The sequence below is a fragment of the Bos indicus genome, chromosome 26 (genome assembly GCF_029378745.1).
Source record: "Bos indicus isolate NIAB-ARS_2022 breed Sahiwal x Tharparkar chromosome 26, NIAB-ARS_B.indTharparkar_mat_pri_1.0, whole genome shotgun sequence".
Taxonomy (NCBI): domain Eukaryota; kingdom Metazoa; phylum Chordata; class Mammalia; order Artiodactyla; family Bovidae; genus Bos; species Bos indicus.
Window position 1 is genome coordinate 33,628,932 of NC_091785.1, and position 22,262 is coordinate 33,651,193.

Consider the following 22,262-nt stretch of genomic DNA (forward strand, 5'->3'; position numbering starts at 1 on the left):
TGGGTGGCCCTGCACATCACAACTCATAGCTTCACCGAGTTACACAAGCCATGACAAGGCAGTGATCCATGAAGGGATGGCATCACTGGTTGTATGGCATTACCAACTCAACAGACATGAACTTGGGCAAATTCTGGGAGAGGTGAGGGACAGGGAAGCCTGGTGTTCTGCAGTCCATGGGCTTGCAAACAGTCGGACATGACTTGACGACTTAATAACAACAATCTTTCTCTACTGTCCCCAACTGGCAAAGTTGAACCTAGAACCACAGGCAAAGGAAAATTATTTAAAAACCCAGTTCCATTTTCACAGAACAGAGGACTTAGAGGCAGTGGTTAATAGCATCAATTATTCTTGTCAGGGAATTCAGCCTGAACCCTGACCCACACCTCTGTCCCTTTGCAGAAGCCTGCTGGTGCCTCAGCCAGAGTCTGGGCTTGGGCCTGTGAGTCCTAAGATGGGCATTTCTGTTACTCAAGGGATTATCCTTCAGTGGCGAAGTCATGTATCCTTGTACGAAGTCATGGCCTGGCCTGAGCTGTTCTGTGAACAGCAAGAGAAGCAGTCGTTGATTGTATCTCATGGAGGTGTGGTACCCAGCAGGATGGAGGTGTGGCACCCAGCAGGATGAAGGTGGGACTGTTGGGCTCAGCAGGATTAGCAGCCGCATCCTGGTGACTAGAGCAGAGGGCCAGAGGCAAAGTCCAGAGGGATCAACTCAGGAGCACCCATGAGGTCAGCTCTTGTAAAGACTTCTGAATAATGGAGTTGGGGATTTTTCTGGGGTGAAGAGAAAGACTTAGCTCTAATCATGTGAGTTTGGAAAGGAAGCAGAAAACAGTGACATGGGCCAAAGCTAGAGAAACACAGGAAATACAGTTAGAAGAAAATAGCATTTGGATCTAACAGGTCAGTACAATTATCAGAGAGGGAAATTTTTTTTTTTTTAGTTTTTTGAATGTTGATTTTTTAAATTAATTAATTAATTTTAATTGGAGGCTAATTACTTTACAATATTGTAGTGGTTTTTGCTGTACATTGACATGTCAGCCATGGGTATACATGTGTTCCCCATCCTGAACCCCACTCCCACCTCCCTCCCCATCCCGTCCCTCAGGGTCATCCCAGTGCACCAGCCTTGAGCACCCTGTCTCACGCATCAAACCTGGACTGGAGATCTATTTCACATATGATAATATACATGTTTCAACACTATTCTCTCAAATCATCCCACCCTTGCCTTCTCCCACAGAGTCCAAAAGACTGTTCTTTACATCTGTGTCTCTTTTGCTGCCTCGCCAGGGAGGGAAAAAATTTAAACTGTTTCTTCCCTTTTACATATCTGTAGTTTTATTTGTCGGTGTTGTGATAATCTATCCTTGGAGCAATACTTTCAGAGTTGCCATATCAGACCACACTACAGAACTTAAAAAGGGAAGTTTTGCTTCAAATCATCTTTCTATCTGAGTCAGCAGTGAATTCCTGTGTGCAACACGTTTTAATGATATAATTATGACATAATTCTTGTGGATGGAAAATTTATTATTTTTATAAGCATCCTGATCCTGGTTCTGTCACTAGCAAGCTTGTGTTGTGGGCAACCTCTCTGCACCTCAGATTCTTTATCTATAACATGAGCAGAGGGATTAGTTGTGAAGCATCCTCCACATCTATCACTGTTTTATGGTATTTCAGGTATTTTATGGTATTATAACTTGAAAAAATTTAATTGTATAAATCAGATTAATTAAAGAGTGATGTATTTGCCTTACTAAAGGATTTTTCATTTCTCAAGTGATTCACAATTGAATTCCTTCAAAAAGTATTTTATCTTTGGGTCTACAATGACTTAGTTGGCCCTGACATTTCAGAAATATGGGTATTAAAGAAAGAATAGGACAGCCTGTCTTAGTCTCAGTTGCTGTAACAAAATACCACAGGCTGAATAGCTTACGAACAACAGAAATTTATTCCTCACAGTACTGGAGGCTAGAAGACCAAGAATAGAGTGCCATTATGGTTGGGTTCTAGTCAAAGCCTTCTTTGGGTTACAGACTGCAATTTCTCTCTGTGTCCTCACTTGGTGGCAAAGGCCAGGAAGCTCTGTCAGGCCAGCTTTACAAGGGCAAGAACCCCAGGGCTCCACTTTCAAGATTTAAGCACTTCCCAACGGCCCCACCTCCTAACGTCATCACTCTGGGAATTAAGTTTCAACACATGAATTGTCGGACCAGTGCACAGACGTTCAGTATAGCACAGCCATAGTATAAATAGTATAATGGCCTGTTTAAAATATTCATGAATTCAGGATTCTGGCAGAACTTATTAAATTATAATTATTCACTTACACTTGCCTGGGGCCAGTGTTTCTTAAACCAATAAAGTGTCCTTACCTGGTGAGATTTTATGGAGCATATTGAAGTCTCAGGCCCAGAGGACAGCAAAGAGGAGATGCCCGTTCTTGCCTGACGTCACATCCTGAAGGTTCACTCCTTTCACTCAAGGCGTTTATAGTTTCATAGCAAATGTCTCTGGTGTGAAGAAAACTGTAATTTCTCCTCAGCTATTTACACCTCAGCGCGCCTGTGTTCATTAGCCAGTCCGGTGAGAAGTCTCGGAGAGCGAGGCCTTGGAGACCTCCGCTGGTCTCCAGGTTGAAGAAAGACAAATGTGGGGGCACGCGTGGGTGAGGGGTGAAGTGGTATTGGGGCAACTACAATGTCTCTCCCGTATTAGACTAACTTACGGCCACACACCCGGTGGCTGGGCTTCCCAGGTGGCACTAGCGGTAAACAACATGGCTACCAATGCAGAAGACCAAAGACACGGGGGTTAGATCCCTGGGTCGGGAAGATCCCCCCCTAGAGGAGGAAACGGGAACCCGAATCAGGATCTTTGCCTGCAGAATACCATAGACACAGGAGCCTGGCAGGTTACAGTTCATGCGGTCGCAAAGAGTCGGACACAACTGAGCGACTCAGCAGGCACGCACGCACCCAGTGGCTGACACGTGGTGGCGCTCAATAGACAGTCCAGGAATGATTCTGGAGCTACATCCAGGCCAGCAGGAGGTGTTGGGCTGTGGGAACGCGCTCTGCAGAAAGGCGCGCCGCGGAGTGTAACCAAGTTATGGCAGCTGGAGACCACACCGGCTCCCACCGCCTGCCCTTGGTAAACTCGTGCAGATGCGGGCGCCCAGTCCCCCAAGGGGCCCGAACCGCACACAGTGGGGTCAGGATCTGGCTGGGCAGCAGCCTTCGAGCTTTGGGAACTAGGTCCCGGAGCTGATGCGGAGGCCGAAGTCGAGCTGTAAACCGAGGGCAGCAGCGAAAGGGCAGGAGCGGGGACTCTGACGAGCGGGCCATGATCCGGCGCCCCTGGGAAGTCGGCCGGGCGTGCTCTCAGTTCAGCACAGCTGGGGACACTGCGTGCGGCGGATTTGCAGAGCGCGCTCTTCGGGTCACTGGGAGCGCGATCGATTCTGCAAAAATTTCTCGGAGGAACTGCGCGCGCGGCGGCGGGATCCCTTTAGAGCTCTGCAAACTTTGCCCCGCATGCTCGCCCCGGGCTTTGCCCCGGGCGCTCTCCGGGGACTGCGCGCGCGACGCTGGGCCAGCGAGGCTGGGTGCGCTCTCCCGGATAGGGCGCGCGGAGGCGCGGGGTTCCTGCGCGCGGCCGACGGTACGGACCGCGGGGTCCGGAGTCGGAGGCGGCGCACGCAGCCCCGCCCGGTCCGGGTCCAGCCCCGGGCGACTCCTCCCCCGGTTACGCTGGAGCTTTTAGTTTCGATTTCGTTCAAGCCGCCGCAGACCCTTGCAGCGGAGCGACGGAGACGTACGCCATCTCCAGCCGTCCGGTCGCCTTGGGAAAGGTAACTTCGGCCCCCGTCTCCGCCGGGCGTATCTCCCGTGGGCCGCCGCCCTTCCTTCTCCCGCTTTCCTCCCTTCCCGCCCGGCTGCCCTCTCGGTGTCGTTCCGAGCGCGGTCGTCGGGGGTTGGGTCCCTTAGGGCACAGCAGTAAAACTGGGGAAAGAAGGCTCTCCCCACCCCCAGTATCACCTACTTTGCTCAGTTAGTCCTCTCTTTCCTTCTAGCCCCCGGGCTCGGGACACTCGGTGCTATTCGGGATTCGGAAAAGAAGGAGGGATGGACCTGGGAGGGCGAGAAGTGGGGTGGTGGTACCTGGGAGGGCGGGAGGGGTTTGTTCTCTCGTCTGGCTAACACAGGGGGCTTCCCGTGTCTGACAGCCCAGGGTTCCAGTCCCAGCGTCCCGCCTGTCAGCTGTGGGGCCTTGACCCTCTCTGTGCCTGTCTGTGAAATGGGTATGGTGGTGGGCCGAGAGGCTGAATGAGGTGATTGCAGTGCACAGCAGTGCCTCTGTCTGGGCTTAGCACACTACAGGTAAACTTAAGCCGCTGTCATCCTGCGGGGCTCTTGATTCCTTGAGGAAGTGGAGAAAGGCAGGACTCTCCGTCTGCAACCTTTAACCCTTGTATGCAAGTTTGCCTTTTATGGGGCAGTAAAATTACTTGCGAGTGATTTTGAGTAATCGCTGGGCCTTTTCCCTTGAACTCCTGGGCTGGCCAAGGACGTGGCCCTAACCTTTGTTTACTTACAGGCCATTTTATTCCTTCAGGGTCTTGGAGCCTGATGGCCATCCAGGTCGCCAGCCACTGCCTGGTTTCATAGTCGACTTCCGCCTCCTGTTAGCTGTGTGGCTTTGGGCAGGTTATTTAACCTCTCTGAAAAAACCGAAGTTTCTTCTGTAATAGGCTCCAGCTTCCTGGCAGTGCTGTGAGCATCAGGGGACAGTAGAGTACTTCAGGGCCCAGCAGAAACCACCACCCTCTCCCCGCACAGGTGCTGGAGGTGAGCGGTGGAGGTACTCTGGGTGCCTTCTCTTTGAGCCTTTTAGAAAAATTGTCTTCACTGGGGCTAGGGTGAGGCACAAGTTGTATTATGTCACTTTTCAGGGGAAACAGCTGCAATAAAATTCAGATAATAGCTGGGAATTCTTACCAGCTATTCCCAGATAATAGCTGGAAATTCTTACCATATGTGGATTTCTTACTACATATGTATGAGTCACTTAAACCTGTGTAGAAATAATCACTAGGGTAACTTTTTTTTCAGTCTTCACAAAAGCTGTTTAAAATATTAATGTGATTTTTTTTCATGCTTTGTAGCATTCTTTCTTTTTTAATTAAAAAAAATTTTTTTTAACACCAAAACATTTTGTATTGGGGTATAGCCAATTAACAATGTTGTGATAGATTTAGGTGAACAGTAAACAGACTCAGCCATGCATATACATGTTTCTATTCTTTTTATATACCAGTGAGAGTTGACAGGAGAGTGTTGTCTTAGTCTTGAGTTCTCCAGACAGTGGTGATAATAGGGAGTATTTATCGAACGTTTAGACACCATGAAATTAGAACATTTAGCATCTTACATGCATTGTTCCATTCATCCTCACAGCCATGTGTGACTTAGGCATCACTGTTTTCCCATTTTACAGATGAGGAAACTGAGGCTTGGAGACATTGAGTACTTTGTTCAAGCGCGTGCATGTGTGCTAAGTGGCTTCAGTCGTGTCTGACTCTTTGCAATCCTATGGACCATAGCCCACCAGGCTTTTCTGTCCATGGGATTCTCTAGGCAAGAATACTGGAGTGGGTTGCCATGCCCTCCTCCAGGACTTTGTTCAAGGTCCCGTGGCTAATATAGGTGGAAGTGCTGATTTACACCCCTGGCCTGCAGTTCACCGTGACTAGGCTCTCAGCCACCTTCCTGAGTCCCTTTGATTCCGTTGTCTGTCCCATGTCAACAATTTAGTCAGGGCCCTGAAGGATTTAAAATGTTTAAGTACATTTCAGTTGTGATGTTAATAAAGAAATATTTATTGAGTGCCTGTTGTATACCTGGCACTTTTCTATGACCGAGACAAAAAAAAAAAAAAGAAAAAAAATGATTAAGATAACTTCTCAAATGACAAATAAGAGTCCTAGTGGATAATAGTAAGAATAATAATAATAACTGAGTGCCTGGCATTGCTAATGCTGTATGTGTATTAAATATTAATTTATTAAAAAGAAGATAGATATGTTTGACAATTGAATAAGCTATATATTCCCCCAAATGACTGACTAGTCTTTGCAGCCTTAGCCTTACAGCAGGAATGAATACAAGAAAACGACGCCAGACATGCTCTCTCCAGTTAGCGGACCGAGATAGGCCTGGATTATCTTGGGCTTCAAAGAGAAGCGTAAATAAAAGGTCAACACCAAGCCTTGGCTTAACTGAAATGATGGGACCAAGAGCAGGCACCCCACTCGGTCACCCAGTTCACTCTGGGTGAACTTTGCATCCACCAGAAATTAAGGCCAGCCTCGGAGGAATAAGACAGTCACTGAATGTTTAGCCTTACAGATACAAGAATGAAGCTCCAGCTCACTGCCTCATTTTAGACACATGTTCTAAACGTTTAGAAGGGTCTCTCAGTGCCCCCCTAGACAGTGTTCAGCCTCAGGCCAGAAAAATGCTATAGGTGTCAAACAGAAGACCCTTCTGGCTTAGTGTTTGCAAAGAAAGCTCTGGAGATCTTCCTCCCTCTGAGCTGTGGAAATCAGCCTGTCACTTACGTCCAAAGCCCCTTTCAAGTGTCAGGGAGGGATGAGGGGTTTACGTTGCTCCCCTCTGTCGATGGAGCGTGTTGGATGCTTGATGGGCATGCATTTCGCTGCCTCCCTCACTTCCACCCTCTCTGCTTCCGCTTTTCAGACCTCAGGTCAAGAGTAAAAGTGTGAAAGTGTTATTCGTTCAGTCGTGTCCAACTCTTGGCGACCCCATGAGCTATAGTCCGCCAGGCTCTTCTGTCCATGGGATTCTTCAGGCGAGAATACTGCAGTGGGTTGCCATTTCCTTCTCCAGGGGATCTCCCCGACCCAGGGAATGAACCCGGGTCTCCTGCACTGCAGGCCGACTCTTCACCATCTGAACCACCAGGAATACCAGGTCAAGAGAAGCTTCCCTAATTCCTTTGGGGCTTGGTCAGGTCCTTGCTCTGACCACAAGTGGCCCTGATCATGGTTGTCAACGTTCATGCAATGCGTCGATGCCTGTCTCTCAGCAAGGCAGGGCCAGGTCAGATGTCTCCCGGACTCCTAGTACGCACCTGGTGCATTGAACTTCCGGGAACTTGTATCCGTATATTGATATATAGATATAATGGTCTATATAATGGTCGCATTGTTTTATCATCAATCATATATCCTAGGTTCATTCTTTAAGAGTAGCCTTAGCATTAATATGTGATTCTTTCTGACTTACTTCACTCTGTTTGACAATCTCTAGGACAAAAGACTTAAGGCTTCAACACCACATGTCAAAGTTATCTTTTTCTGGTGGATTTTGTATAACATTAACTTGTTAATTTTGAAAATATCTCCTTGCTTTACTAATAATGATCCACAAGTAACTAAGTCTGTGTGAAGGAGATGAAATAAAAATGATTGTGTTTTCTACATGTCTATACTTAACATCGGAGAAGGCAATGACACCCCACTCCAGTACTGTTGCCTGGAAAATCCCATGGATGGAGGAGTCTGGTAGGCTGCAGTCCATGGGGTCACACAGAGTCAGACACGACTGAAGCGACTTAGCAGCAGCAGCAGCAGCATACTTAACATGCTTTTGAATTGTGGTGTTGGAGAAGACTCTTGAGAGTCCCTTGGACTGCAAGGAGATCCAACCAGTCCATTCTGAAGGAGATCAGCCCTGGGATTTCTTTGGAAGGAATGATGCTAAAGCTGAAACTCCAGTACTTTGGCCACCTCATGCGAAGAGTTGACTCATTGGAAGAGACTCTGATGCTGGGAGGGATTGGGGGCATTAGGAGAAGGGGACAACAAAGGATGAGATGGTTGGATGGCATCACCAACTCGATGGACATGAGTCTGAGTGAACTCCGGGAGTTGGTGATGGACAGGGAGGCCTGGCCTGGTGCGATTCATGGGGTCACAAAGAGTCGGACACAACTGAGCGACTGAACTGAACTGAACTGAGCTGATACTTAACATCCATTTCCTCTTGATATGGGTTATCTCTGTTTTTGAGAAACGGTTTGGGTCCTAATCTGAAAAATCTTAACTGCCTCCCAATCGGAAACAGCTTGCTGTCTATGGTTGGGTGTTCATTATGTGTTGAGAAACAAGATGGCCATCAGACTTCTCACTGTCCTTGTAGAGATCTGGTCACGGAACTCACTCTCCCTGTCACTTCTCACTGTCCAGCTGACCCCTAAATAAGCTGCAAGGTGACAGGATAATACCACTCAGGGCTACAGGGTCAGCGCTTTGCCATCTTGGATGCCTCCCCCCATCTAGATTCCTTCTGCCCCCTCCAAAAGTCATTGCTTGTGCTCTGGGGCACAGTCAGATAGATACCTTCTTATTTTCCAACTGGGTGAAAATTTCTGGGGGTGAGGCTGATAGGAGTACAGACCTGCAGCTGCCACCTGTGACCCCACGATCGCTGAGACTGAAACCAGAGTCTGGGGAGGTTTCGCTTTGTTACAAAAGGCCACGCCCTTTACAGGAAAGGACCCAGGATTTGGTTTAGGAGAAAGAACTCTAGTACAGGCTCTGTTTCTGACCAGCTGTGTCACTTTTAGCTAATTCTCTTCCTTTGGGGTGTTTGTTTCTTCCAACTTCCCATTCAATGAATATTTGTTTAGCAAATAGTTTATGAGTGCCAGCTGCCTCTGTCAGGATGAACTTACATTGTCATGTTTGACAATGTCAAGCAATAAGTAGAATGCTGATAATCAAGACAAATACAAGGACTGTAAAGGGACTGGGGAAGGGAAGGAGCTGGGGAGGTAGATGTAATCAGGGAGGACCTCCCAGCAGAGGTACCATTGAACCGAATTCTGAAGATGGAGAACTAGCCATCTGGCCAAAGATGGCTTGTCCAGCAAAGGTTTGGGTGATGACTTCCAGACTGAAAGAACCATAAGCCCTGATGGAACATGATGGGCCCAGGGATGCTCAGACCCTGGGAGGCTGAATGATATGTTGGTGAGGGCTGGGCTCTGAGTGTTGTTGCTGGCTTCAGTTCTGAGTTTGGTTCACTAGTTACTTAGCCTGGGGCCAGTTACAGCTTTTTCTAACCTCTTGTTCCTCACATGTCAAAGGCAGTGATCCTAGGGCTGATCTAATAGTATTTGTATGCACGTGTGCTAAGTTGCTTCAGTCGTATCTGACACTTTATGACCCTGTGGACTGTAGCCCCACCAGGCTCCTCTGTCCTTGGAATTTTCCAGGCAGGAGTACTGGGGTAGGTTGCCATGCCCTCCTCCAGGGGATCTTCTCAATCCAGGGATCCAACCCCCATCTCTTATGTCTCCTGCACTGGTAGGCAGGTTCTTTACCACTGGCATCACCAGGGAGATCCCGACATCATTTGGGAGAGTATTAAATAAGATAATACTTAGAAAGCGATTAGCTCGGCAAATAATAAATGTGAGTTTTAATTTTTATTATTGTTAATTTTGCTACTTAAAGTAAGGGAAGTAGTAGGTGAGTAGGAAATTCTGTTGTTGTTTGGTTGCTTAGTTGTGTCCGACTCTATGCCAGTCCAGGGACTATAGCTCACCAGGCTCCTCGGTCCCTGGGATTTCCCAGCAAGGATACTGGAATGGGTTTCCATTTCCTCCTCCAGGGAATCTTCCCAACCCAGGGATCAAGCCCCTTGTCTCCTGCTTTGGCAGGTGGATTATTTACCTCTTGAGCCACCTAGGAAGTCCCAGGGGATCCTGTTGGCTAGTAATTATCCTACATCAGGGGTTAGTGAATCTTTTTTTAAAGGGCCAGGTGGTAATATTTTAGGCACTTCAGGCCACATGATGTCTGTCACATTCATTCAATTGTGGTTGTGGTGGGAAAGTAGCCACCGACAATATGTAAATGAATGGATGTGACTGTGTTCCAATTAAACTTTATTTACAAAAACAGGTGGTGAGTATGTAGTGTGAGGTTTTTAGCACCAAACACGTGTATGTAGGAAAGAAGGTCACAAATCAGTAACTTTAGCTTCAACCTTACAAAATTAGAAAAAGGAAGAACAAATAAAACTTAGAGAATCCCCAAACGAAGAAAACAGATGGTAGGCCATAGTTTGTCATCTACTCTAGTAAGAGATGAGCTTCCCAGGTGGCTCAGTGGTAGAGTCTGCCTGCCCGTGCAGGAGACACAAGAGGCTTGGGTTTGATTCCTGGGTCAGGAAAATCCCCTGGAGAAGGAAATGGCAAGCCACTCCAGTATTCTTGCCTGGAAAATTCCATGGACAGAGGAGTCTGGCCGGCTACAGTCCATATGATCCCAAGGAGTGAGACACGACTGAGCAACTAGTAAACCAGTACTAGATATTGAAGAGCCAAGGAGTTCAGTTTAAGATTTGAACTTTTAGATTGTAGGGATCTTGTGAAGATTCTAGAGCAGAAAAATAAGTTGGTGAAAATTTGTTTGGTAGAACTATGTAAAATCATCTGAAACAGAGCTTTATACTCCAGGTTGCCGCTGTTTTATTTATTTATTTTTTGGCTGAACTGGGTCTTCATTGCTGCTCACAGGTCTTGTCTAGTTGTGGCAGCAGGCTTCTGATTGCAATGGCTTCTTTTGTCGCAGAGCACAGGTTCTAGGGCATGTGAGCTAAAGTATTTTCGGCACCTAGGCTCTCCAGGCTCTAGAGCACAGGCTCAATAGTTGTGGGGCACAGGCTTAGCTGCTCTGCAGCATGTGGTATCTTCCTGGACCAAGGATCAAACCCGTGTCCCCTGCATTGGCAGGCGGATTCTTAACCAAGGAGCCACCAGTGAAGTCCCTGTTTTTTGAACTGGGCTTGAGGGATGCCAGGCAAAGGATGAACATCTTACAACCTGTCAGGAATTCAGGAGGAGTTTCTTGTTATTACAGACCTTGATGAACCTTCCACAGTTTCTCCTACACAGTGAACATTTAACAAAATCATGGATGCTGGATTAGAAGCTCCCAGAGGGACAAGGACTTTGCTTTCTTTGCAGCTGTGTATCCAGACTCTGGAGGGAAGCCTGAAGTAGAGCTGGCACTCGAGCATTTGAATGAGTTATTGGTATGGCAGCCCTGGAGCCCAGATAGGCAATACTGATCATCTCTAGGCTTAAATAAAAACTGTGTCACTGAATGAGTGTTATTTAAAACATCATGAGGCCAGTGATGCCACTGGGTACCAATTTTCTGGTTGTTTTTTTTCCTTCCAGATGGCAGACGATCAAGGCCATATTGTGGAACAGGGGGCTGAGGATCCCGCAAACAATGATACAGTTGATGCAAAGCCAGACCGATCCTCTTTTGTCTCATCAATCTTCAGGTAAGTTTCCTTTCTCGCTGAGTTAAAGAGGAACCCTGGGTCACTTCAGCCTGTCACGCCTCTGTCATCTCCACTCACCCAGGCAGAAGGGGGGCCTTCGGGGAGGAAGCCTGTGCTGTGCATGGGAGATTTGTGCAGAATCCTGCTGCTGTGTATGACAACACTGGGGTCCCCCTGTGCACTCCCCTATCTCCAGGGTAGGCCCAGGTGTGGGGGAGCCCAGCTCCCCATCAGAGGTAAATTGCAGCCAGCCTCCTTTGAGAAAAAGCATGGATTATTACTGCTGCCAGTTGGGACCAGGCTTGGCTGAAAGGCCGAACTGGGGACCATGGGATAGGAGATTTTAGGGTAGCACCCTGCTGATTCCTACCGTTTCCTTTTCCTTTTTTCACTTCTTAAATCCTGAGCTTTACATTTAATAATAACAGCTTCCTTTATTAAGCTTTTGTATGCCAGCTTAGTATTGCATGTAATCCTCACAACCCCAGGAGATGGTTTTGTTGTTACCATCACTTAACAGGTAAGTAAACTGAGACATTATGAGGTTTAGTAGCCTGCCTTTGTGATGGCAGTGAATAACTGGTAGAGCTGAGATTAGAATCCAAGTAGCACCAGCACTGCTCACTTAGCACCTCTGCTGTGCTTTCTACTTAAAAGTAGGGCTGTAGGGAAGTGGAGGAGCCCCTTACCTGCCCTCCTTAACATTGGTCATGGAAGGGCAGTGAGTGGGGCTCCCTGGCAAGAGGCAGGGATGGTCTGTGGTCAGAAGCATCAGCCTTCTTGCTAGCTCCTAAACCAAGCCCCACGTTGGAGAGACAGTGAGGGGGATAAAGTCTGAGGTTAGGGAGTGCTCCCCAGCAGTGCTCCGGAAGGGAATTGCTGGTGACAAGGGGCATTCTAGCTCCCTGCAACATCCCACAGAGAGCCTTGGGTCACATCATCCCAAACAAGGCTCAGAAAAGTGGGAAGACCTCAGCATCCTAGATCTGCATTCCATTGGCACTGGTTGCCATTTGGGGCCAAAGATATCCCATGAGACGAACAGAAAATACAGCTCCAATCGCTAAAAACTTTTCAAAGTCATGAGGTCAGGTGGTCCAGGCTGAACCATTCCCCAGTGCAGTGGCCTTCAAATGTTTCTGCTCACATACCCCCCCCAAATAATGTAAAACTAAGACACACACCTCCTCATACACTTTAAGGTGACATATAAATTTCTTGTCAAAATATTTGCAAAGGATGTAATAGTATTTCTGTTTTCCTGTCTCTCTCGAGTATTCAGGTTAAGTAGATTGCCTCTAAGTAAAAGAGAAACTGGAATCATGTAATAGTCATTTCGGAAGTCTTAGTAAAGCCTTTTGTTATACTTCCCAGAAATTATGAAAATGAAAAGGGTGTTCTCAAGACTAACATTTAAAAATCATCCCTTTGAGTGTATGGAGTCTAATTCTTTAGTAATTTAACCCATTAGAAAGGTTCGTGAACAAGCTGTCCTGTAACATCTAGAATTTTTATATTTCTTTTTTTTCCCCTCGAACCCTTTTTTTAATTGTCTCTGTCCACAGTATTTTATTCTGATGTAATAGATTTAGTTGCTTGAAAGTCTTTTATTGACCACCTCATCATACATTTCTTTAACATATATATGTATGCATATATACATATGCATACGTTTGAAGACATTTTTCCAGGTTTTATGAGTATTGAAAGAAATTTCTCCTAAACTAAGTTATTGTTTTTTATTGACAGTTGATCAGAACAAATAAATGTTGATAAATTGTTAGTGCTGTTAAATAATTTTTCATAGAAATAATGATCAAATATGGGAGGGGAGGGCATTTGAAAAGCTAGTTTGTGATTAAATGGACAAATAATACTTTTTGCTAGAATAAGAAAGAGTTTCGTATCATCATTTTTTCCTGTTTTTCATTTTTAGAGATAGACATGCTGAGAAACTGTGAATAAGTACATGGGATGGCAGCAGTTTTGTGATAATGTCACTTAATTCTTTCAGTTCTTTCTGAGTTCTGTGCCGAACACGACAGCTCAATTAGCTCTTTCTTCAGTTGTATTGAAAATAAAGAATTGGAAAGTATCTGACTTACAAAATAAATTGTTATTCAACCCTTGAGACCTTTAATTTTTTTCAGTTTCTGGGAAGTACACCAAAAAGACTTGATCAAAACTCCTCAAATAACTATTAATTCAACCTGTTTCTTTTTTACTTAAAGGCAACTTGTTTAACCCAAAATGCTCCAATAGATAGAAGATAATTAAAATTGCATTAATAAATATTAGTCAGTATCATTTTGGTGAGATGCTTTTACCCTGGATGCTGTTTATTTATTTTTGAAAACTGGTCCTTTCTCCTCATGAACTGCTCTCCTTCTCGATTCTCCACCTGAGTTGTTGACATTGTTCTCCAACAGTCACCCAAAACCAAATGGAAATAAGGAAGGAAGGAAAAGGCACAAAGCCCGGTGCTGGGCTTTATTTATTCACTTATTTGTGATTAAGTGTTTACTTTGCTCTCCCAGGACTCTAGCTCAGAAGTGATAGCGTCTTTGGGAATAATCTGGGTGTTAAAATCCTTAAATGAGAGTCACCCACTCTCATTTCATCTTATCATGTGTATTTTTAAATATTTTTTGATATATAATTGGATCTAAACAGTCCAGTGTGGCCCCAAACAGCCCTATTTCTAATGCCATCCTTCACCCTGATCAGACTCTTGTATAAGTATTAATAACGAGCCCCTGCCTCCTACTTCAGCACACGTCAATGCGAGCCAGGGAGACACATGGACACTGATGTTTGGCCCTTTGTCAGATCATGTGGCAGTTTCTAGGTCATCTAAGATTCAGGGTAGGTGAGAAGTCCATCCTTTTCTTCTGGTAGCAAGATGGGAGTTCGTAAAGGGGAGGTGGTAGCATACTCAAGCAGACCAGTTTTAGGAAAAATACAAATGGAAACTGAGGATCTGGCAATTCATTCACTTAAAAATGTCTTGTCTGCATCCCTCGGAAAGTCTTCGAGCACCCTGGTTGGAGACCACTGCCTAGAAGACCCATCATCTTGCACAAAATAGGTGTGGTCTTTGATGCCGGGGTTTTTTACCCCCCTAAATTCTTTGGAAAGGTAAATAAGCCTGGATATAACCTATATTCTGGCCCACTACACCTTTTTTATGTATTAGTTTCTCAGTCGTGGTCAGACTTTTTGCAACCCCATGGACTGTAGCCCACCGGGCTCCTCTATCCATGAAGTTCTCCAGGCAAGAATACTGGAGTGGGTAGCCATTCCCTTACTCCAGGGGATCTTACCTTTTTTATAGTGTGGCTGATATTACAATCAGCCTTCATATTATCAAAATAAACAGTAAGTACCCTTAAAAAATATTTAAATTAAATTCCAATCTTCTGAACTGCCTATTTTAGTTATATGAATTGCATCCATAATTGTTGACTTACTAAACAGTATTCAAGCTACATTAAATGTCAATTTAATGTTGTCTTCATCCAGGTTGTGAAATATTGTTTATTTTCTCTGCCTTCAGTCAGATCTGACCTGTACCCATATGTTAGATAAACACCAGCCACCTACCAAAGAGACAGTTAAAATTCAAGTAAAATGTGTGACAAACGCTTAAAATTTAGATTTTTCCTCCCTTTTTTTGTTTGATTTTTTTTTTTGTTATTTAACTTTAATAGGATAGAAGTTTCTTTCATCTAGTAAAGTATCTTTAAAATTAACCACTTGAGATATCATTTCGGTCAGTAATTGATTATTTCATTTGTTCATTCATTTTTTTAAAATGTATTCCTTACTTTTGGCTGTGCTGGGTCTCCATTGGGAGGTAGTTCTGATTGCAGTGTGTGGGTTTCTCATTGCAGTGGCTTCTGCTGTTGTGGAGCGCAGACTCTAGGCGCGTGGGCTCCAGTAGTTGTGGCACATGAGCTCTGTTACTCCACCACATGTGGAATCTTCCTGGACCAGGGATCGAACCAGTGTCCCCTGCATTGGCAGACAGATTCTTATCCACCGAGCCACCAGGGAAGTCCCATTCAGTAAATATTTGCAGAGTGACTGAGAGAACGTAAGTCCCTTGCAGCAAGTCCCATAGTTGACTAGTGGCAGAGCCAGGATTTGAACCTTTACTCACCTGCCTCTCAACCTTTACTCACGAGCTCTCAACCACCACTCTCAGTTGCCACCTGTACGTGCCAGGTCCTGTGTTTGGCCCTGGGTTTGCAGCAGGCAAGCAGACCCACATGCTCGTGTGGTTTCTGCCTCAGACATTCACACTCTGACCACCACTCTCAGTCGCCGCCTTTACGTGCCAGGTCCTGTGTTTGGCCCTGGGTTTGCAGCTGGCAAGCAGACCAGCATGATCAGTGTGGTCTCTGCCTCAGACACTCACACTCTGGTAGGGAAACCACACATGGAACCAGTAACTGAAGTGTGATGGTGTCAGGAGTGGGCAGAGCAGAGATGGGGAGAGATTGGCCGAGCCGGATTTTAGAAGGACTTGTCTACAGGTCACAGAAAGGATCTGGAATTGATTCTAAGGATGGGGAGGTCACTAAAGGGTTTAAGCCATAGAGTGACTTGATCGATAATACCTACAGAAACCCACAAGATCACCCAAGCTGCAGCACGGAGGGGGATGCTCTGAAGAGGGGTTTGTGGGAAGAGGAAGCAGGTTAGGAGTTCCCCAGGCAGAGTGGATGGTGTAGATGGAGCGGGACGGAGGCCTCCAGAGCTTCTGAGAGATAAAAGTTGTCAAACTTTGACCGAATGGAAGGAGAAGCCAGAGAAGAGATTGACAAGAGGAAAGTGAACCTGGATCCCACGGAGTGTTGAAGGTGGCTCGTGCCCACTGAGCCCTCTAGCTCAGCAAAGGGGTAAAGCCCTTTCTATCTCCAGTGTCACGGTGATAGCACCGAGGCAGCATTTGCTGCCTTTCAGTGCTTCCTGCTTCAGACCGTGCCTGCTGCCTGTGGCTTTGCTGACCAAAACCTCATGAGAAACTTGGATGGTGTCAGAGACCTCGTATATGATGGGGTGAAACTCCAAGTGTGATTAAGACAGGATAATATGAAGCAAAGAGGGAGTGTCCCTTATCACACCTGGCCCATGGACACCCACACTTACCGTCTGTGCTTTATGGATTCTGACTGGGGTTGTAATTCGGTAACTGGGGTGAACACAGCCCTAGATACTGGTTGTTTCCTGCAAGTCTGGCAGGTGTGTGGCAGCCCCTCCGTGGTTCCCTCTGCAGAGTGTGGGGAACTTTGCATCCCTCACGCCAGAGAGGTGGGTGCAGCCTGTGGTGTGGGAGTGTTGCTGCTGCCCTGGGTGCTCCCTGCAGCTGATGGCAGGCATCTTCCCTCCCGGCCCATCCCCAGCTCCCTTCTCTAGGTGTCAGAATTGCAGGAAGGTAAAGCAGTGGACTGGATGGACATGAGTTTGAGCAAGCTCCGGGAGTTGGTGATGGACAGGGAAGACTGGTATTCTGCAGTCCATGGAGTCACAAAGGGTCGGACACGACTGAGTGACTGAACTGAACTGAAGGCAGTGGCGGGGGCAGTAGCACCCCATCTGTCTATAATTGAGGACCCTCACCCTCCACTGGAAACCCCAAGGACTCTGGGAAACAAAAAGACCTCTCTTTTCTCCCCAGAAGTCTGGGTGGGATGGACGCAGTGACCTAGGTAGTCCCAGGCCCTTAGACTTGTCTTGGTTTTTTGTCTCACTGCCACTAGATGGCATGACAGCATCGTTTTATTTCCATTTCATTGCATTCATGCTCTGTCATGTCTGACTCTTTGCAACCCTATGGACTACAGCCTGCCAGGCTCCTCTGTCCATGGGATTTTCCAGGCAAGAGCACGGGAGTGGGTTGCCATTTCCTTCTCCAGGGGAATCTTCCCGACCCAGGGATCAAACCCAGGTCTCTTGAACCATCAGGGAAGCCCATTTCTTTGGGCCCTGAGTAAGTGAAGTCCCTCAATCGTATTCGATTCTTTGCAGCCCCATGGACGGTAGCCTACCAGGTTCCTCTGTCCATGGGATTTTCCAGGCAAGAGTACTGGAGTAGGTTGCCATTTCTTTTTCCAGAGTAAACCAGACTGTTCCTTAATTCGTATTTCTTAAAACACAAAACTTTATTAAAATGTCTTCTACTTATCTGATTACTGAAGTACACTTGGAAAAGACAGAGAACCTCAAAGTAAAAATATTTAGAATGTAGAAATTAAATTAGTAAAATGCTTGGACTTAGTAACTATATTCCAATAATTTTTTTAAATAAAAATAGAAAAAGTTCCATTAAAAATTGTTTTAAATGAGTTAGAAGAAGTAAGTGCTGTGTGCTTTCTGTTCTGTACCTGTGAATCTAACCAACTGTGGATTAAAAATTTGGGAGAGGGGGTTTCAGAAAGGTTCAAAAAGCAAAATGGACTTGCAGAGTACCAGCAACTATTCACACAGCATTTACATTGTTTTAAGTATTATGTAAGTAATCTAAGGATAATTTAAAGTATAAGGGAGGATATGCCTATATTATATGCACACGGTGCTAAGTCGCTTCAGTCATGTTGGACTCTTTGCAACCTCCTGGACTGTAGCCCATCAGGTTCCTCCGTCCATAGGATTCTCCAGGCAAGAATACTGGAGTGGGTTGCTATCCCCTTCTCCAGGGGATCTTCCCAACCGGGGACTGAATCCCCATCTCTTAGGTCTCTTGCTTTGGCAGGCAGGTTCTTTACCACTGTTGCCACCTGGGAAGCCCTATATGCAAATACTACCCCATTTTAAACACCGTACTTGAGCATCCAAGGACTTTGGTATCCTCAGGGATTCCAGAACCAATCGCCCTCAGATGCAAAGGGACAACTGTGTGTGTGCCATCTATGTTCATTATGAGCCATCATTTTTGAACAAGACTTCATGTCATCTGAGCACTGGAAGAAGGATCTCTCTTGATATTAACAGTAACCCTAGGTCCTAGCCCAGGTTACCTGCCATCCGTGTTAATGATGTGGTCCCTGCTCTGGGTATAAACTCAAGTTCTTAATGAATATCTAGGCACAGCTAAAATAGTTGGTAACCAGGAATAGCTGTTCACAGAATTGTAGAGTATTGGGAGCTGCATGAGGCTGGGAGAGGAAGGATGGGGGCAAGCTGGAGGAGGATGGACTTGTCAGAATAGACAGTGGGTTATCAGGGGACGGGAAGAGCCTGCCTGGTGGGGAGTGGGGGTGGGGCACAAAGCCACAGGGGAGTGATGGTCAGGCCAGGCCACGCAGCACAGGTCTCAGTGGAGGCCCTTGAACAGGGTGAGTTTTGTTCCAGTGGCACCACTGGAAGCCATGGCAGATACAAAACCAAGCCCTGCCCAGTAGCCTGGAAGATACCCCCTCCCAGCAACACTGCAGCTGAGAAATCAGAGACTCCTTTCTGAGCTCTGCCCAAGGTCACTATTAAAGGAAATAAAAAACGCAGAAAACAGATTGCACAGGCTCTCAAATTTCCCCGGGGCCTTGGTGGAGCCAGGGGTGTCCCTGCCAAGGGGTGTGTTTATCCTTCCAGTTCCTGAGTGAGGAGGGCAGGAGAAAAGGCTTGTTTTCGAAGCTTGATAAATTCCCTACTTTGAGGCTCTGGCTCAGATCCCATGGGCTTTCCCCTCTGTGTCATCTCTGTGGTCCAACTTTTGTCCTTCCTGGAGTGTGTTTCATAAATAGCACTTGGTTGTAATTCTTCTTTCTCCTGGGCTGCAGCTTGAGTTGCTCCACCAGTAAGTGTTATATGTAAACAGGTCCCTATTTTGTTTTAAAAAAGTGTTATTTGTGTGGTTATAAGAAAGATCCAGGTGGCCTGCCTGTTCATTTGGAGGAGGGGTGTGCGAATTGGAGAAAAGAAGGGACAAAGCAGACATTAACTCATTCCAAAGACTGTGTCCCTAATTAAGCAAAAGTCATTCAGTCATACTCATTGATTGAAAGAGACCAGGTCCAAGCACCCTAAGAGAAAAAGAACTTTAAAACATAGCCAGGCAGTTTACGTTTTCAGTAGAGGTAGCCTTCAAGTTCAGACCCTGGAATCCTGGAGGCCTCTCTCCCAATTTTTTATATAAAGAGTAATCATGGTTTAATGATGTAGTTGAAGCAGTGATGGTATTGCTTAAAATGACAGCCGTGCTGGTATAGAGTTGGACAACTCAGGTTCAGATCCTGGCCCTGAGTCCCACTCTAGTTGAGCAACTAGAGCAAATGTTTTGGCTTTCTTGAGCCTCAGTTTCCTCATCTGTGTGGGAGAAATATCAGTACCACCCACTGGGTTGTTTGTGAGAATTAAAGGACATGATGAGGGAGAAATCTTAGAACCGTAATTTCAAACCAGAGAACTCCTTGAAAGGTAATTTATCCAGGTCCCCTTCTGTAATGATCAAAGAAAGTGAAGACCAGAGAGGTTAAGTCCTCTGTTCACAGTCACCCAGCAAGACCAAGACCCGGGTCTGACTTAGGGGCACTGCATCAAGTACCGTCCACAAGTGCAGTGACATGGAGCTATTCAACCATACTAATCCACCAGCGGGGCGGTTTTTTTCTTCCACCCAAGTGGGTCAGCAAATTTAATTCTTCATTGAAACTGCTCCCTTTCTGCTTCACTTCAGCTGAGGGATGGTATACAGACAGCATTTCAACAGGGCTAGCGATGGGCTTTCTGATAAAGGGGGCACGTGACCGTTTCAGGAGCAGCGAGCCACACCTCTGAAACATGATCAGGCAGTCTAAAACTTTGAAGCCATAACTTCTACATGTATAGATGATTGCTCTTCTAGAAGAGAAATAATGAAGCTATAAAGTTAACAGAAAAAGTGAGAAAGGCGTTTGGGAGAGAATGGATACACGTATATGTGTGGCCAAGCCCCTTCGCTGGTCACCTGAACAGCTTTGTTCATTGGCTATACCCCAATACAAAATAAAAGGTTTTTTAAAAAGTGAGAAAGGCGGGTAAACAGTAATAGAACTTTTCAAACGCCGTTAGCATAGAAGTCCAGTAATAGAAAAGTACTGTGAGAATAAGACCCATTGTTTCTCAAGGGAGCTTGTAGTCACAGTAAGAAATGTGCATTATGGCCTTGCATGATCAAACCCCAGCTCGCTGGTGCTTAGGGCTTTCTGTCTGGCCTACAGCTGTTAAGATGACTCTGTAAACTCCGCGGCTGAAAGTGGAAAAGGTAGATGAAGTGCTTGTAAGAGAATCAAAACGAAGTGTCTGAGCTGTTCTCAGTTCTGGAGCCTGCAGCCACAATACAGACACCATTGTGTCTCCCACTTTGTTCTAGGCTATTTAAAGAGAATTCAGTCCTTTATTTCCCCTGAATGATTAAGTCATTTATCAGTTTGTATTGCCAGAGGTCTCTATTCTTTTTTCAAGGAGGAAGTTGGAAATATGGAGGCTGGTAATTCTTCTCCTTAGCCTGACTTTAAACTGACTTTGTTTCCCAATGGAAGTGTATTTTTGCAAATGTAGTTTCAGAGAAGGAATGGAGCCAGTTTCCTCTCCTTCACAAACCTGAGGATGGCAAGTGATTAGGAGGTTTGCCCAGGAGAGCAGATGTTGTAACTCGACTTCATCAGCTTCACACCTTTCATTGACTGTGACCTTGAACCAGGAAATTGAGAACAGCACTGCTGAGCTGTTTGCTTAATAATCTGGGTTTTTATGTGTTTGCCTCTTCCTCATTGCATTTGGAGGAGTGAAAGGGGAAAATTATAGTCATTTCCTGAACCATTTGCTTTTTTCAGGACCCTTGAAAAATGATTATATGCCTTACTTGAAAATTAAGGGGCTTGGTATACATCTGTGGTCTTTTGTTTTATTACTTACAGTACTATCTTGAGTATCCTGATAAGGAAAAAAAATAACCTTAATGAATTTGAACTCTGATTGAACACACACTCACTTCCTACTTTCATTCACTTACATAAAATTTTACACCTTTTCGCAGTTCCTGTGTGTGCTGTTTTGCCACCTTTTTGTGCATTTGACACTTCGGTGGGTTGCCTGCATCTGCATGCTCATCACTTTAAATAGCTGTGTAGTATTTTATTCTCCCTATCCTCTGTCCCCTGCTCGGCCATTATCCCATCGTTTCTAGTTTTTCACTCTTAAAAATGGTGCTGCTGGCTGCATCTTTGTGGAAGTGTGTGGGTTTTCCCTTGGGACCCCAAGTTCCTAGAAAGTCACTTTTTCTCTAGGGAGCCGTCCGGGAATGGGGAGGAGGCAGCCACGTGGAGCCTGGGCATTTCTGCCGGTCAGCAGAGAAGGGGGAGGCCAGTGTGATGTTCCCAGCCCCAGTGTGAATGGTCCTATGGAAAAGTCCAGCGTGCAGTTCACTGCTGATTCAGTCACAGGCCTTCAGGGCCGGGCGGACTGTGCCAGTCTCCTGCCCCTGCTGAGCTCCGAGCATGTTGAGTTTTTATTATTTCAGGGAAGAAGGAAACTCGCTGCCGGTCATCGCAGGGCGAAGTGTAGTTCTGATGCAGAGGGGGGTGCTTTCGGATGGAGACATGAGGTACCACCTTCACTCTTTTCCTTCCTGTTGGTCTTGTTCTGTACCTTGGTGTGTCCCAACCTGGGGATGCCCTCTCCTTAAATCTTGAAACCATGAATGAATCATCGCAAAAATATTTAGACAAAGCAGCTATGAAAACCAGAGCTCTGGTTCCGATTGAAGCAGCCCTTGGGAATTGTGTGCCTGGTGGTATGTTTACTTTGGTGCTGATGAATGTCTGCAAACAGAGCTACTGGGAATCCTATTCATGGAGACACTTTAGAAAATAAATA

The 22,262-nt window shown here is 46.0% G+C and overlaps 1 protein-coding gene across 1 annotated transcript in view; it reads left to right on the forward strand.

Moving 5' to 3' along the window:
* Window positions 1-3,743: 3,743 nt before the first annotated feature.
* The window catches only part of CASP7 (caspase 7), a 41,818-nt gene continuing 23,299 nt past the window's right edge, over window positions 3,744-22,262 (forward strand). Inside the window, exons 1-2 of the mRNA XM_019953114.2 lie at window positions 3,744-3,871; window positions 11,296-11,405. Coding sequence (XP_019808673.1) covers window positions 11,296-11,405 — 110 coding nt within the window. The 5' untranslated portion in view covers window positions 3,744-3,871. The remainder of the gene's footprint in view (window positions 3,872-11,295; window positions 11,406-22,262) is intronic.